Source organism: Dermochelys coriacea, chromosome 3 (assembly GCF_009764565.3).
Source record: "Dermochelys coriacea isolate rDerCor1 chromosome 3, rDerCor1.pri.v4, whole genome shotgun sequence".
Taxonomy (NCBI): domain Eukaryota; kingdom Metazoa; phylum Chordata; order Testudines; family Dermochelyidae; genus Dermochelys; species Dermochelys coriacea.
In genome coordinates, this window is record NC_050070.1 from 175,094,233 (window position 1) to 175,111,724 (window position 17,492).

At 40.6% G+C, this 17,492-nt stretch overlaps 1 protein-coding gene across 6 annotated transcripts in view; it reads left to right on the forward strand.

Moving 5' to 3' along the window:
• Positions 1–17,492, forward strand: part of PLEKHH2 (pleckstrin homology, MyTH4 and FERM domain containing H2) — a 112,431-nt gene that overhangs the window by 65,724 nt on the left and 29,215 nt on the right. For 5 of the 6 annotated variants that reach the window (XM_038394638.2, XM_038394639.2, XM_043511876.1 and 2 more), the window contains 6 exons: positions 2,730–2,909; positions 3,960–4,068; positions 7,480–7,592; positions 11,464–11,643; positions 14,643–14,740; positions 15,181–15,358. In XM_038394638.2, coding sequence (XP_038250566.1) covers positions 2,730–2,909; positions 3,960–4,068; positions 7,480–7,592; positions 11,464–11,643; positions 14,643–14,740; positions 15,181–15,358 — 858 coding nt within the window. The remainder of the gene's footprint in view (positions 1–2,729; positions 2,910–3,959; positions 4,069–7,479; positions 7,593–11,463; positions 11,644–14,642; positions 14,741–15,180; positions 15,359–17,492) is intronic. The other variant, XM_038394642.2, reaches the window with a different exon arrangement.

Here is a 17,492-nt window from a genome sequence, read left to right on the forward strand (position 1 = left end):
AAGGCATATGAGTAACTTTGCAGTGTGAGTAATGTCACTGAGGGCAAGTGGAAAATTTAAACTAGTAAAATAGTGCTTATTTACAGTACTGTACATTGTAACAAGTAGTAATAAACCATACTTCAGGATTTTTGTTTATTTAATATTACTCTTTGAAAGTATACCAGTTCTATAATGTTTCAAAATCCAGTAAAACTTTCATTTCAGAATATAAATTGCTAACTCATTTTATGGAGAAGCTACTAAGAAAAAGTATGTTTACGTTTTCAATGTAAACGTTGACTGAGATTTGATGACAAATTGGTTTTCACCTCAATTATAGTAAGAAATCTACGTTTAAAGTACAAGCATTTTCAAGTTCTTATCTTTGAAAATTATTCCTTGTGATTAGGCCTTTTAGAAATAAATAGGCAGTTAGCTGGCTCATCATAAATAGTTGTCTAACATTTGGATAAGTTTTACTGCAGTTTTTTAAACCAAAGTGAACTATTTTATTAGATGATGATGTGGAAGAAGTGCAGCTTTTATAAGCAGAATGTTCTTTAAAAATACTGCATATGCAAAGACAAAACTGATTTATTTTTCAATGTTCAAGGAGTTGCTAACTGAAAACATAAGTTTGTTGCAATGGAATGTGTGTGTATAGAAATAAAAAGCCTGTGAGGCATCCGGTAATGTAAACTGCTGTATATGTTACATTAATGGAGTCCATTTGGTTAAAAGGATTCAAAATAGCATTATTGTTTTGAAAACCATGTGCCAAACAATGAAGAAGGATTACACTAACTGAAATCAGCTGTCAGCACAGCTTCTTGTAAACCTAATTTAAGTTTAATAAAAATACTGTTTAGCACAAGTACTTCATGGCAAAGGTTTCTTGGAACTGAGATGGCATCTCTGAACCTTAGGATTAAACAGCCCATTTTTCAGAATTTGGGCTGTTCATAAAGGAAGAAATTAAAAAGCAGTACAGGAAAGGCAAACCAGCATATGTATTTTTGACCCATGTCCATTCTGTTTAGTGAAGAACAACCAAGAAATCTGCATCCTTCACTAACAGCCAGCCCCTTCTTCAAAGGGGGTACCTTACCACCCATTTTAAAACACTCATTTTCCAATCAGTATCCAAGAAGACAATTCTTGATGCAATCAAACTTGCTAGCTACTTCCTAGTACCTAATCTCCAATTTATTAACAAGATTATTGAGAAGCTGGCAAAGAGTCAACATCCACTACACTTGGTCTCTGGTGATATTTAAAAAACATTCCCATCCAATAATGTGCCATAAATATGGTGCGCAGCCTGCTCTTGATCATGGACAAATATCCCTTCTCTTTTTGCTGGATCTTTCCACAGCATTGACACCATAGACCATGAAGTTGTGCTGGCTTATCTCAGATTCTTAGTAGGTATATGTTTATAGGTATATTTCAGCACACTGAAATGGTGTCTATCCTTTCTATCAGACTGAGCTCAGAGTGATGGGAAGATGCTCCTCAGACACCAAATCCCTAATCTGTGAAAGTTCCTCAAGTCTCATTTCCCTCACCCATCATATTAAATATATGGTTTTAAGATACCACAGCCTTGATAAACAGCAGTACACAAATGATACTCCAGACAAAGGTAGGGAAAGGGAGATCTTTCAAGAAACTAGCCGGCATGATATCATCATCCTCTTTAGAGGGCATAAGACCACCTGACAAATTGTGAAAATGGTATGTAGTATTTGTGTCCTTCAGTATTCCTCATTGATAGTGGATGCCCACATAGTTACACCTATGAAAAACTGCTTCTTTCACCGACAGCTGGCTGACAGACTAGATCCATCCTGACAGAGGAGGACTTGGCCATAGTCCTATGTGCATTTGTAACCTCCAAGCTTAAATACTGCAATCCACCATACCTGAGAATTAAACTGAAGACACTGAAAAGGATCCAATGGCAGCAATAGTGATGCTCCAGTTGCCACGGTGATGCTCCATCAAATACTAGATTAAGGCTATGTCTACGCTACGGCTTATGTTGACAGAACTTGTGTTGCTTGGGCTGTGAATAAACCCCCCTAAGTGACATAAGTTACACCACATAAACGTTGGTGTGAAAAGCACTATGTCGGTGGGAGAGCTTTTGCTACTTGCACAGGTGGCTTTATTATGCTGACGGGGGAGAGCTTTCCTGTCGACATAGGAGTATCTTCACTTGATGTGCTGCAGCGATGGAGCTGCATCAGTGCAGCTTCGCCACTGCAGCACTGTACATGTAGAGATGCCCTAAATTTTTAAATTCAGCATCCTGGTCTTGAGCTTGAGAATCCTCAAATGGATTGGGCCTGGGATATCTCAAGGGTTGCATCTTCTCCCAGAGTCAAGACCTATTTTGTCAGATAGGTTGCGGCATTCCATGTGCAACTATCAAGAACAATATATCCTGTAGAAATATTGTAGCAGAGGTGGGAATAGAACTGAAGTCTTCTTATTCCTAGGACTGTGCTTTAATGACAAGACCACGCTTCCTCTCTTCCGGGATTGTAAACTGGGAAGGTGGCTTACGCTACAGTTCTTAACATTAAAAGAATAGAATTTTATGGACTTTCCCAATATCAAACATTCAAAACATGCTGATTCTAGTTTATCAGTTTCTCTTCATTTGTAGATCAAGAACTGTAAAATTGATGTTATCCAAGATGTATATTTGTTCCCTGACTATTTCTTATATTTACTTTTAGTTTCCTCTGGGTCAAATCAAGCTTTGGGAGGCTAAAGTTGAAGAAGTTGACAGGTCATGTGATTCAGATGAAGATTATGAGGCCAGTGGTCGCAGTCTATTATCAACACATTATACCATTGTTATCCATCCTAAAGAGCAAGGACCTACCTATCTTCTTATAGGATCCAAACATGAGAAGGTAGTAAATGTACCCTATCTCTTAAGTTTCAGTAAGACAGTTATAACTATGGTATTGTGTTATAAACATTTTCTACAGTGAGTAAGATGTGGACAGTCAGAGACAAGGGGCTTTTCTGCTAGACCATTTAGAAGGTGGTCTGATCTAACAGACAAATGGTCACACTTTTACACATACTTATCAGAGTTAGAGTGATCACTATAATTAACTGACCCCATTTAAGGTATCTGGAAAATATCAGTAGATTTTCCTGTGGGGACTCCTATCCTTACTGCCCATTTTCTGCAGTAATGGTAACTAGTGTACGCTAAGGGGAAGACTAACAGGAATAATAGAAAGATTATTTCAGAATATTATAAAATAAAGTTTTAACAGTCTTGTAGACCTCATTTTGATTCCTGATCTTATTCCTCAGGTGGGAAGGGCAATAATTAATACAAAGACATACTATTTGCTTCTTAGAGAGGAGAAGAGGGAATGCTTTGCATCTCTCGATCTCTGGCTCAGTTCTGCTCTCCTTGGCTAAAATGAATGGTGATTTTAATATAAGGCCTTGATCAGTGATAGGGAAGTAAAATAAGGGAAAATCCTTGGGGCTTCACAGGAGGATATAGCACTACTCTGAGGTGGGGAGAAAAGCTTTCTTATAAAATGACTCAGTGGTTTAGTGAGTTAGTGCCCTGCAATTCAGCTTTCAGTCATTTAAATTCTGTCTTAGCTATATGTGGAAAAAAATAAGGTGTGTGCCCTCTTCCAAGTCTCTATTGAACATTCATCACATCTGGCTTGAGTGCACTTTCTGCTCAAGACACCTATATGTAGACTAGAAAGCTTGCTGCAAGTCAGGATTAAGATGTTTTGGCTAAACTTTCTTGAGAATCTGTGTGTATGAAGCAATTGATATTGTTCATGAGTGCCAAATTCATCTGTAGAATTTTCAAAAATGTTGAAGTTCTTTGTTTTCGAAAATTTCAATAAAATATTTAATATTTTAAACTCTCAAATCTGCTTGGAATGATGATTGGGTTCTGTTTTGTTTTTGTCTTGTAGGACACTTGGCTTTATCACTTGACTGTGGCTGCTGGGAGCACCAATGTAAATGTTGGATCAGAATTTGAACAGCTAGTTTGCAAACTGTTAAATGTGGAAGGGGAGCACAGTAGGTTTATTTCTGGTTCCACATAATCTTAATACTTATCTGATCAACTATATTCCAAGTGTATTTGTCCCAAATTTGTCTCTTTTTTGTACATATCAAAAGTGTAGTTATAGTTGTAGGCAGAGCTTCCAGTGCTTTTAATACTTGTGTTTTGATATAGTCAGTTTGTTAATTCAGAACGTTTTTCATGAACAGTAAATGATTAGTCATTAGATTTCAGTAGAAAAGACCTTAGACATTTACAGACATTCAAAACACTTTATTCACGGAGACGCAAGAGCTCCATAATAGGCTTTTTTGGGCCTTTTGTCTTCAAATTTTAATATGAATTAACCACAAAAGTGGTCAAGAACCCCCCCCCCCTTAGAACTTTCCATCCATTTTAATGTACTTTAAGTTCTTGACGTTCCTATAATGTGCTACTGATGGGGTTATATTTATTGGTTGCTAATGTGTTAGGACACTGCTATCTAGGTGACTAGTAGAGATGGTTGGTTTAGACTACCTGTGCTGCCTGCAGGGTCAAAGTCTCCAAATCTTTCAGAGATCTCTTGACCCAGTAAGAAGTGCTGCTACTTTGTTTACATCAGAGTCTGAACACACAAGGCCTTATAAATGCAAACCAGGGCTACAACTCTGTAGATAATTTAGTACTAGCACCCTTTCTCTTGGAAGTGGTGAAGATAATAGGGGGAGGCAAGTGCCTCCCCAGCAGCCTTTAGGTCAATGTGTGATACATTTTCAAGCCAGTAGGTATAACTGAAGGTGGCACCACCAATACTTATCCTTCCCCTCCATTCCCACTCCAAGTGCTCAAAACCTGGCTCCACTATTGCCAGTCAGAATTACAAAACATTACATTACATAAATTATGGTTCATTGAAGCCATAGAAGTTTTAGTCTTGACACAGACAGTAGCATGATGAGTCTGCTAAACAGAAGTGCAACAGGGGCAAACTTGCATCCTACAAAAACAGGACTATTTCAGCCCTTGAACATCATACCAACAATACCCATTCCAGCCTGTTTCCTCTATGAGACTTAAAATAAATGTGAGGCTCTTCTGAGGTGTTGTATAGGGAGAAAGGGAAGCACAGGAGACCTGGATTCTATTCCTGGCTCTGCCACTGTCTTGCTGGGTGACCTTGGGCCAGTCACTTCCCCTCTTGGTGCTTCTGCTTCCCCATTTCTAAAATGGCAATAATGATACTGACCTCCTTTGTAAAGTGCTTTGATATCTACTGATTGAAAGTGCCATAAAAGAAGTGGGTTTTATTAAACAAAGGACGGTTGAGTCACTTCTCTTCTTGCCAACAAGCAAGCACTTTGAGTACTCATGACAGAAATTTCACCTTGCCAAAATAAACCCATTCCTGCACTAAACTGGGGTAGACATAGATTTTTGGAGAAATGGCCATTTGCCCCCACACGGTGCCCCCACACAATAGTCTCCCATGAAGAGTCAAAAATGAGCTGAAGCTTTATGATGTGTCTGCCCAAATTCAGAATTACATCTTGTTCCTTATGGCCAAAACATTATTGTACTTGGAAATAGAAACTGAGTTTTTAATTTTTTTTAAATATCTCTAGCTCAGCTGTAGACACTCAGTCTCTAAAGCAGTGGTGGGCAATCTGTGGGCCACATGTGGCCTGTCAGGGAAATCCATTGGTGGGCCGCGAGACAGTTTGTTTACATTGACTGTCTGCCGGCATGGCGGCCCACAGCTCCCAGTGGCCGTGGTTCGCCGTTCCTGGCCAATGGGAGCTGCAGAAAGTGATGCGGGCTGGCCGTCGCTTCCTGCAGCTCCTATTTGCAGCCACTAGGAGCTGTGGGCGGCCGTGCCTGCAGATGGTCCTTGTAAACTGTCTAACAGCCCACCAGTGGATTACCAACCGGTCATGTGCAGCCCAAGGGCCACAAGTTGCCCACCGCTGCTCTAAAGTCCGCAGAAGAATGTTCTTAGCTGGGGTATCTGCTATTACAAATGCTGAGACTGATCTGCGGACCTTATCCTTGTGAGTAGTTCCATTTAAATCAATGGGACTATATATGGGAATAAGGATTAGTTCATGTGAGTTAGCATTTTGCAGGATCAGGCCCTAAACTTGCAATATTAGACAACACGAGTGAGAATGTATGTTGGGTATCTACACTTAACTAGTTAAAGCCTAAAAAAAAATAGCTTTTAGCAGCGTCTTATAAAGCAAAAGGAGAACGTGTGTGCTGCTCTTAAGGCAATCAACAAGGAAAGTGGCGATGTTCTGAGTCCTCTACAGTATATCAGCACTGTTCTCTTGTCCATAGTATGTCACAGTAGCATAGCTTGCTATAGTTTTTCATTTATTTAGTCCCTAGCATCTCCTGAGTGTAAGTCACTTCCCACCCATAAGGTAAGAAGATGCTTGAGTTCTTGTGCCCGACTAGTCCAGGCAAGTTAAATCACACTCGTGGCTAGATTCTGGTGTTCAGAATTATACTGGCAGTTGGTCTTGTTGATCCTATTGGGCCAGAAATATGACTTCTGAAACTCTTCTAAGCAGATCCTTATGGTAGCGACTTTCCTAAAATAAAATAACTTTATGTAGGAACTTTTCATTGGGGTATGAACCTTGGAAACAATGAGCCAAGTGAACAGGATTTGTACCAGACTTGCCTATCTTGAATGTTCTGTTTTGATTAGAGACACACACAACGGAGCATACCACTTCAAACAGTGATCTCAAACTAATCAGATTTGAGGTAGTTCAATACTTGAATGGGAGATTTCTAGGGAAAAAACTCAAGCTCCGTAAGAAATAGTTTGATGAATTGAATGGTGATATTCCCATACCTGTCAGAATTTGAAAGCCATAAACATGGCTACGTGGGAAAATACATATGGAAGACCCTTTCAACTCAACTGTGATACTAGGTATTTGGAGGGTCAGAATGGAAACCAAATACGTATTTTGTTGAAAAAGTAGTTATTGATATTCAGTCAAAGACAGATGTGTTTGTTTTCCTGCTGAGTCGCTATCTAGCCAGGTGTTAGGGAGTACTGTGCTAGGGAAGCAATGTTTTTCCAGGTGAGATGCAACACGTAGGTCTGATGACACCTGCAGTTATTAAAAATACCCCAGGACTCTACCTCCCCCCGCCCCCAAGATCTTTTCCAACATGGGTAATTGGATTCTGCCTACTTAAGTTGCCCTGAAGTTTCAAACAAATGAGAGACTCTTATTTTACTATTAAAAGTGTTCCTATGCATTTTTAGGAGTTGGCTGCACTTTATTGGTGGCCAAAATGATTCCCGTATGTAAAGTCAGTTACTAAGAGTTTATAAACTATGTTCCTTTTGGATGAAAGATGTTATGTAAAGTCATTATCTTAAATGATTCCTTGCAAGCAGTGACCATATATTATCTGTTCAGCCTCTCAAATTTGGAGACACCCTACTCTTTGTCACAGCAAAGAAGGAATTGCTTCCCCTCTTACAACACTGCCATCAGAGGCGCTGCAAACTGAAGCAATTAAATTATTTAAGGTAAAATCCTGGTAAATGTTCGTGTTTTTTTGTTTTTTTTTTTTTCTGTGTGAGACTGTTTTTGTTTTTTGTTTGTTTTTTTTTTGCTCACTAAAGGTGTTCTAGTAACAGGCCTGTGTATGAGTGTGACTCACCAGCTAGCACATTCCCTTGTGGCTCTGTGTGGTGTAGGAGGCTCTCTTCCACTGAGACCTCTGATGTTCAGATTCTTGAAACTTGGCCCTCCAGCCAGGTCACATATAATGCCACCTCTACGGTTGCAAACTCTTCAGGATTGTTCTGGAGACTTTAGAGATTAATCTTTAATTAAAGATGGTCATGTGATGAAACTTCCAGGAATACATCCAACCAAAATTGGCAACCCTAGCCACCCCTTCTGGGGTGCGCCAGAATCCAACGAAGAGTAGTCCATTGACCTCTTGTTCAGTCCAACTCCAGAATCAGTAGTCCTTATCTCAGGTATCGGGGTTTCAACAGTCCTTACCCCTTGCCAGGGGGTTTTTACTCTACCTTCCTCACTGGGCCAGTAGAGGAACCTTAGCCCTCCCACTTCACTGGGTTCCAGTCCAGGGACCCTTTAATAAGCAGTCAAGGCCTGCCTAAACAGTCCCCTAGCTCTCTCGCTGGACTAGTTCTTACCTTGCCCTCTTGGGGCTTTCCCACAGACATTTCCCAGACTCACAGTATATTAGCAGCTCTCTTTAAGCTTCTTCCACAGTCTTATGGCAGAGCTTCTTAGACCTTTCTGCCACCCAGCTGGTTCTGCTGAAAAAGAGCTTTCTCTGCTCTTCTGGCAGACAGCCTCTGCTCCCTACAGGCTCTTTCACCAGCATGGAGAATCCTGGGCAGACTCACTTCTCTAGCTTTCCCTCACCACTGCTTTGGGCTGCCTGATGCAGGCCCACCTACCTTCCTTCAGGGATGCGCTGTCTGCCAGCAGTCCAACTCAGCGGCCTCACTCCAGCCAAGCTTCTCTCACTGAGTAATAGCCAACAATCTGCTCTACTTCTTGGTCAGCCCCCAGCTGAGCTGGGTTCAGCCCTTTTAACTCTTCCCTCCAGGGTTGACACCTACTGCAGGTGTAGCAGGATGGAGTTTATTGAGCCCACAGACTCTCATTAACCCCTTCTGGCCCACTGAGAGGTTGGTACACCCATCACAGCCTGGAAAGAAAAGGTATGTCTTTATCTTCAGAACAGATAAGGCATGGACAGTGCTAGCTGAAGCCTCTTCACACGGTCCCACCCCCTAATCTGAAGAGATCATCTCTAGAGTTGAGAGAGCAGTTCAGTCTCCAGCCCTGTTTAATGTATGGCCTTTCTGCTGAGATTATCAGTAAAATTGCCAGTTAGCACCCAGGAGGATAGTGGATTTTTGGACTGAGACTAAGATAATCAAATTCATGGGCTACAAAACATCCATCAGACAGACAGCTGGTTGAAATTTTCTGAAATTTGGTGTTTCAAGTAAATTTTAAGCAAACGACAACTACAAAAAGTAAATTATTGTGGCTTTTTTCATGTTTTTCAACCAGCTCTAGAGATGGAAGACGTTTTACAAAATTCTGATGGGGGGGGGGGGAAATGCAAAAACCCAAATGAACCCCAAACCATCATTTTTGCACATTTTTGTTCTAATTTTTGAACTAACTTTAATCATATGGTAACAATGGTCAAACTGCTGATTTAGGAGGGAAAGTTTCTATTGTCCTTTTTTCTTTTAAAAATATCAAGACTTTTATATACATATTTAAGCTGAACCTGTTTTTCTTCTTGAGTTTAGTGAACAAGTGAAAAGTACATGTGTGTTTTAATAATAATATATAATAAAATAAAATGTATGTGAAGACTACAGAGTAAGATTCTTCAAAATATTTAGACCTAAAAAAATTATATCATATTATTAAGAATAGTACAAAGAGTACACAGCAACTGCCATTCTGCAAAGATGCAGCTCTGACAAGTTAATTCAAGAGATAGGTCTTTATCCTGTTATGTGCAGGTAGACCCCAGTGTTTGAGCACAGGTGATTGTAGAACAGAGTCCTTGGGTAAAAGCCCAGCTCCATTGAAGTCAATGGCAAAACTCCCCTGGATTTCACTCCAAGTTGGATAGGTAAAAACGAGTTTTTCGCAGCTAAAGATTGCTACAGACTATATGCTAATGATTGTTACAGAGAAAAAGTACTTTTCTGCCATTTCTTTGCACGCTGAGCGATATATTAAGAGTTAGAAAGCAAGTTCCATGGATAAATGCTCTTTCTCCATGGACCTTATCCTAACATTATAAATTCTGCCAAGACCAAGTTCCTTCCAGTAAAAACTGTCTTGAGAAGTCATATGGGATAGTTTTTGGCTAGATGTAGAAAGGAATTCTATACATTCCATCTGTTCAGTCCCTGTCACTGGCATATCCAGCTTGTTTGTTTGAAATGTCAGGAGGGTCTTAAAGAAAAATGTCCATTTTATTTTGTGCATCCCAACAGCACAAAAGTTTAAAAGGGAATGAACTTTCCTCAGCACAAATAAACACATTTATTTGAAAAATGACATTCTGAATTACATTTGGCAAATCTGAACATCTATCACAGGAAGTAGTTATTTTGCTAGAAAGGGATGACTTATGTGACACTGTCATTATAAAGAACTTAGTGTTGGAGATTCTAAATTAATTCCCAACTTGATTTAGAACTAATGTATCAATCAAAAGAAAGACATTTGGGTTCATTTTCAGTTATTCTCCTGCTAATCAAAATTAGTCAAATATATCTAAATATCTCTAGACAGAAGGAATCTAATCTGTTAGTTTGTTTCCCGTCTATCTTGGTTATTAAATTTCCTTCAAGATTAATGTTTAAAATTTGTAAGTGGATTTAGTGATCATGTGATCAAGGGACTAATTATGTAGACCAACTGGAACCCACCTTTCTGGGGAAGGTGTTATGCATACTTTCTAGGACAGCATTGCCACTGCTTTATGGAAGCTCCTACCTATTCCAGCAGTGGAGTTTGCTTGAGCAGAGACTACCAGTGGTGCAAAATATTATGCTGCTTTTGTGATGTGAACAAGTGGAGACAGAATGAGACTATCAAACTTATGGGACTTGAGCCCAGATTTTAACTTAGGACTCCTGAGCTAAAGAACTATTGCACTGACCCATTGTGCCATCTAATAGCTCCTGTCTTTGTTTCCTCTCCCCTTCCCCAATTGACAGCTTTCCCAATGTAGAAATAATAAAACTCAAGAAACAAAAAATCCTAATGTTCTGGTCAATTAGTAGTTTGTTGCATGAGGTCTTTAAAGTTAGTTGCTCTTGTTTCAGCAGCCTTGCCATGGCATGCAACAGCACAACTGCTCACAGGAAGAGACCAGCCATGATTGTGTAGTGCCCACGTTTTGTTTTTATACTGACTACCTTTACAGTAGTAGAAGATTGTTCAGGACTTTGAAACCCAAAAGGGCAACCTCAGAATCAATGTACATAGGTCCTGGCTGTATTCAGAACCTTCTGAAAACTTGCCTGACATCACCTCATAATGTCTCAGTAGGTGATGGTGTTTTTGCTGTCATAGCTCCTAGTGAGTAGAATTCACACCCTGCAGATATCTGCCTCATTTTATCCCTCCCCAATTTTAAAAAAGCATTTGAAAATAGACTGTTCAGAGGTATTTTTATCTTAAATCTGGCCGTGTAGAGAACCCTACTTCTTTCCTCATATTTTTCCAGTGATAGCATCTTATTTGTTTTTTAAATTTTAATTAATTTAATGCATGATGCTTTAAATATTATTGCACTTTTGTTATGAAGCACCTCTGTGAAGGGGTTAGGTGGAGGTTGATATATAAACTTACATATTATTATTTTATATCCAGACCTCCCAGTTGTTTATAAATGCTGCAGTTGACTCTCCTGCCATTGATTACCATGTATCTTTGGCACAGAGTGCTTTGCAGATCTGCCTCACACATCCCGAGCTTCAAAATGAGATCTGCTGCCAGCTCATTAAGCAGACAAGACGACGACATCCACAGAACCAGGCAGGACCAATACAGGTATGAATAACTTCCGTTTAATGGAATGTCCTTCACATGAGCAATGAAGAGCTTTGACAGGCGATTGAATACAGGAAAGAATTCTGCATGCTTAAGTAAAATTTACATCTTGGTGCTATGCTTGATTGTAAATCAGAAGAATAAGGGTAACGAACATCCCCATGTCTTTTAAGGGCTGAACACAAATACAAGTGGGTTTACTTCAGCTAAAGTCTAAAGTAAGGTGTAACACAGAGACCCCTGTGGTTCTCCTCTCCGCTGCTGCATGCTTCCTTGAGAGTCTGTCTTTCTTCCTGAGTTAATTCCAGATTCAGCCCCTAACTCACACAGCACATTTGTCTTTAGAATGTGCTTGAGGAGGGGCAATTAATTCCCTACATTTGGCCATGCACTTCAATATGCCTGTTTTCAAGACAAGTATCTTCTTTCCACTGCCTGACCTTACAACCTTCCACACGATCTTGTACACATACTGCATACCAAATAATGTATATGCAGAACCTAATTGTGTTTCTTCACTCTGCTTTATTAGCAGAACTACATTGTTCTTCAAATTAGTAAGTAGGAAAAAAATTAAACCGAGGGGGGAAAGGGATTATAGTCTAAGTGGTATATACAGATATGGATTAGTAGTGCATGTGAGTAGCAATACACAGAGAGCTAGGAAAGAAACAGGAGAATTTAATGAGGAAAAAGTTCATTAATATATTGACTTCATGTGTTTTTATTCATTACCCTGAGTTCATATTTGGAAAATTATTAAATCGACACATACTGCAATTGATGGTTTTAATTTAACCTTTCTCTTTTTTGACACTATCGTACCATTCATTGATAGGGCCGTTCTTTATGGATGAAAAAAATGTTATAATATTCCATAATGGTTTTAAAAGTACACAAAAGTGCCTTAATAAAATAATAAAAATGGGATGAGGGAATGTTTTGAGGTCCCAGATCATTACGGGAAGATACGTTTTTTTCTCTCAAACATTTTCATGTCACTATCCCTCTCAAATAAAAGTCTGATCCATTTCCCATTGAAGTCCATTAATTTTTCCATTAACTTAATGGAAGTTGCATCATGCCCTAAATGGGCTTTGAGAGAGAAACTCTGCAAATGCTTAGAGGGATAAAATAACATTCCCACCTAACCAGCAGGCAAGGTGTGAAGCTGCCACATAGGTCATCCTTAGCATCTGTCCTGGGCCAGAGGAGTGTGGATAGGAGGATAGCATCAGCAAATGAAATCTGGGGGAAAAATGTATTGTAGGTAGATCTATAGTTGAGGTTTCCTGATATTTTCCATTATAAGTCCCTGTTTTCAGTTGCTTATAACTTGGCCATTTTTCACCACTTGGGCTAAAATTTTCCACATGAGGGTGTTTGCCTCAGGCTGATTTATTGTGGGAAATATTCAGTAAAAATGTTCAGCAGTTTCTCAGAATGAGGTCAAGGAAAAATGTTTTACCCAAGTTAAAAAATTCTTGCAATGCTTTGCTGAGATGCTCTAATGCCTGCACATTTTGAAGCAGGGACTTTGTGTTGGGGCTATACCTTTTCCCCCAAATCTGGTTAAATTACAAGACTCTAAAACTTTGTTTGCACATGCTCAGTAGAGACTTATTAGAGTTTGGCAGCTAAATTCTCTGAATATTCCATGCACGTAGGCATGCAGGAGCTGAACATCACTTTCAGTTGCTCCTTCCACCACCCATGGGTAGCTGTGTTGCCATGCACAAGACCTGAGAGCAGGGAGGCCATCTTCCTTTCACACTCAGGGCAATTGTAATTTGGCCCCCTTGTGTGTATGCATATATACAGTCTTTAATTACATGGTCACAAACTATTTTTTCCACAGTACTTGAGCCTTATTCAGTGCACAGTATGACTAGTGATCTGGGAATGGATCAGGATGTGTAGTGAATGAGACTGTGGTCTGTAGGATCCCTCCTTCATTTGTTGCAGATGTTGGAGGTTGCGTAGTGAGGGAGGGAGGGGACTGCAGCAAGAGATGGAATGGTTTTGTGGTTTAGGGAATTGAATGCCACCTTAAATGGATTTAATTCCTATTTGATGCAGGACAAGTTATTTAAACCAATTTTTTCATTAACTATGTAGTTCATTTCTGGGTGCCCCACTTGAGACACCAAAGGCACTCATAACTGCCCCTGGAATCCATGAAAGCTGAACAAATAAAATGCTACATTCTCTGGGGGGAAAAAAACCAGTCAGGTTATAGACTCTTCACAATGGGCACCAAAATTATTTTACACTTTATTGACATTAATGTCTCTGTGCATTAGTTCCCCATATGTAAAATAGAGATAATATCACCTTACCTCACAAGGGTGTTGTGAAAATAAATTCATTAATGTTTGTAAATCATGGTGAAGTGGTGAGCCCCATAAAAAAGCCCATGAGGAAATTAATAATTCTGTATTCAGAGTAGGTTTGAATAGTATGCAATAAATAAGTCTTGGGTCTACAATGAACAATGAGGATTAAAAAAAAGTCAAATAGCTGCTCATGCAGTGAGCATTGTTCAACCTGTGCACTGAATGAGGCAGGGGTCTTATGGGGAAAAAGGGATATAATTATGTAATTAAAGACTGACCATAACGCATACTCACAGGGGAGCCAAATTAAGGTGGCACTGGAAACCTTGATTCAGGTATTTCCCAACATTTTAGTGATTGACTTTGCAACCTTAGTTTTCTTTTAATGCAGTTTTTTGTATGTAATTTTATATAAACTGAACCAAAAAAAGTTGCAGGGAGGGGGAAACATGGAAATAGAGATAAAGACATCTTAGCTTCCAATGAGGTGATATCCCAATTCATTTAAGCTTTTTACCTATAGTTTTGAGCTTTTCCTTCCAATATTAAATTGTCTGTCGTTTTATTTGGCATTTTGCACAATGAATTGCACTGTTGACCAGTCACCACAGCAGGAAGTTATTTTACTTTGTAAGATGCCCAAAATGTTTTTCTTTTTTCCAGGGTTTGCAGCTGTTAGCTCTCTGTGTTGGACTATTCCTTCCTCAGCATCCATTCCTTTGGCTCCTCAAACTTCACTTAAAGAAGAATGCCGATTCCAGGTGTGCCTACATATTACTGGCTGTACAAGTCCCACTGATGGAACTTCTAGGATACATTTTAAAATCAACGTTGACATATTTGTGGACAAATGCTACAAAAGTATAATTTGTACACAACTTGTGTGCATCACTTGGAAAATTTATCATTTTGTTTTGAAAATTGCACTACAGTATTCTGAACACATGATGTAAAAGCATGAAAAGCTCAAAATATAGCTGTTACCCAAAACATATTGAGGCAAGTTCATTTCTGACAAAACTGTTAGTTTCAGTGGATTAACACCCTTTATATTCTCACCTTTGATGGAAAAATCTGTAGGAAACATTGCAAGGAAACCTCAGAGCTCTCCTTCCCTGTGGATCTTTCAGAGGGTTTACTCACAGCTTAGCACATAGTGGATCAGTTCACGAGCCATGCCCTGTTTCTCTTTTTGTCACAGAACTGAATTTGGGAAATATGCAATTTACTGTCAGCGATGTGTTGAGAGAACCCAGCAGAATGGGGACCGAGAAGCAAGGCCATCAAGAATGGAAATCCTTTCAACCCTTCTAAGAAATCCCTACCACCACTCGTTGCCCTTCAGTATTCCAGTGCATTTCATGAATGGTATATACCAGGTATGGTTCATAAGCATGATATTTAACTTCCCCAATCTGATTTTATTTGCAGTCGTAAAGTGGTTATGTGTGATAGCCAAGATGAAGAAGGGAGAACTATGAGCATTAAAGTAAATACGGCTTGAATTTCTCCTTGCTGGTAGTTGGCAAGGGAATAGGCAAATTTGATCAGATTTGATCAATGTTTCAGGAAAAGAAAGTTTTGAGCAAAACACCTTTAAAAAAAAATTAAAAACCCATTATTGCCTAAGTAGTATCCACTTGATTTTTCTTGTTTAACCAATCAATCACATTAATGGAGCAGTCTGGAGCAGAGTGTTAGAGGTATTCCCTCCAACTGAGCACCTTGAAAGCTGGGTAGCTCATGGAAGGCCATGAGGCACATGTGTAACTCTGATCATTACAGGCAGAATATACTCCAAAGTCTCTTAGGGCCAATCAAGACCCCTGAAGTCTGAGGGGACCTTTCTATTGACTTCATTCGGAACTGCATCAGCCCTTTGTGCCTAAATATGTTCCTAATGATTAGAGCTGATCGGAATTTTCTGTCAATATATCTTCTCACAGAAAATAGCTTTTCAATTAAATCAAATAAAAAAAGATCAATTTTCTTTTAAAAATTTCTAGTTTTGGCAACTGAAAAACATCATGTCATAAATAACGCTTGTTCCCCAGTAGCCTTTCATGCTGTCCAGGCATAACACATGCAGCAGAATCCTCCAACCCTCCAGCCAGGCTCCCTCTAGTGTCTAGACCGGGGTGGGCAAACTACAGCCCGCAGGCCGGATCAGGCCTGAAAGGACTTTGGATCCAGCCTGCAGGATTGCCACCCCAGTGGCGCTGCGGGCACCCGCGCCATTCCCAGAAGCAGCTGGCACCATGTCCCTGCAGCCCCTGGGCGAGGGGAGACAGAGGGCTCCGTGTGCTGCTCTCACCTGCAGACACTGCTCCCCGTAGCTCCCATTGGCCAGCAACTGGGAACTGTAGCCAATAGGAGCTTCGGGGAAGGTTCCCACAAGCACAGGCAACATGCAGAACCCTCATCCCTTCCCTCCCCTTCCCCGGGGCTGCATGGACTTGGTGTCGGCCGCTTCCGGGAGCGGCGTGGGGCCAGGGCAGGCAGGGAGCCTGCCTTAGCCTCGCTGTGCGCTGCTACCACCCTGGAGCCACTCAAGGTAAGTGGCACCGGGCCAGAGCCCACACCCTGCACACCTCCTGTGCCCCAACCCCCTGCGCTGAGCGCCCTGCCACACCCCAATTCCCTCCTGCACCCTAGTCCCTGCCCTGAGCCCCTCCCACACTCTGCACCCCTGCCGTGAGCCCCCTTATACATCCCACACCCCTCCTCCACCCCAACCCCTTGCCCCAAGCCCCTTCCTGCACACTGCATCCCCCCTACACCCCAACCCCCTGTCCCAGCCCCAGTCCCTACATTCATGGCCCTGCATGCAGCTTCCCCACCCAGATGTGGCCCTCAGGTCTAGACCCCTGATCTAGACTCTTTTAGGGTTATAGTGTCTTTAAAGGCTTTCAAAATACCAGCAACCCATGGGACATTCCTTCAGTCACCAGATATCTGGCGTCTTTGAGTTATCTTTTCTTCCCACAAGCTTTCTCTTAGTCCTGCCCTTTCTTCCAAGGCCCAGATTTCCTTTCATCCTGACCTTCTTTCAGGATCTAAAGCCCTGACTGTTTCCTTCTCCTACAGCCCATCTTTCTCTTCTAAACTCCCACCACCACAGACTACCATTTGCCTAACCTCCTCTCCTCTTTTAAACTGCAGTATTTCCTATTCCTAATAGCTCTCTTCCTGAACCACACCCTCCGCAGGTGACAGTCATCAATATCATTAACCCTTTCAGCTGATCCTCATGTCTCAGTTATCAGTCCCTTATTAGCCACAGCCCAGGCTAATGCCTTCCCATTTCTGGAAGACAGATGAGGCCCTTTACAGGGGCCACGTCACCCTGTGACATAGTAGAACTCCCATTAACTTCAGTATAGGATCAGTGTTTGATCTAGTATCCCTTCTGTGAATTATGGAATGTAAATAATTTTAAAATCATGTAGTTGTGCACAGAATATCATTTTTATTTCCTGGTATAAAGAAAAACTCTGCTTTCAAAACTTTTTT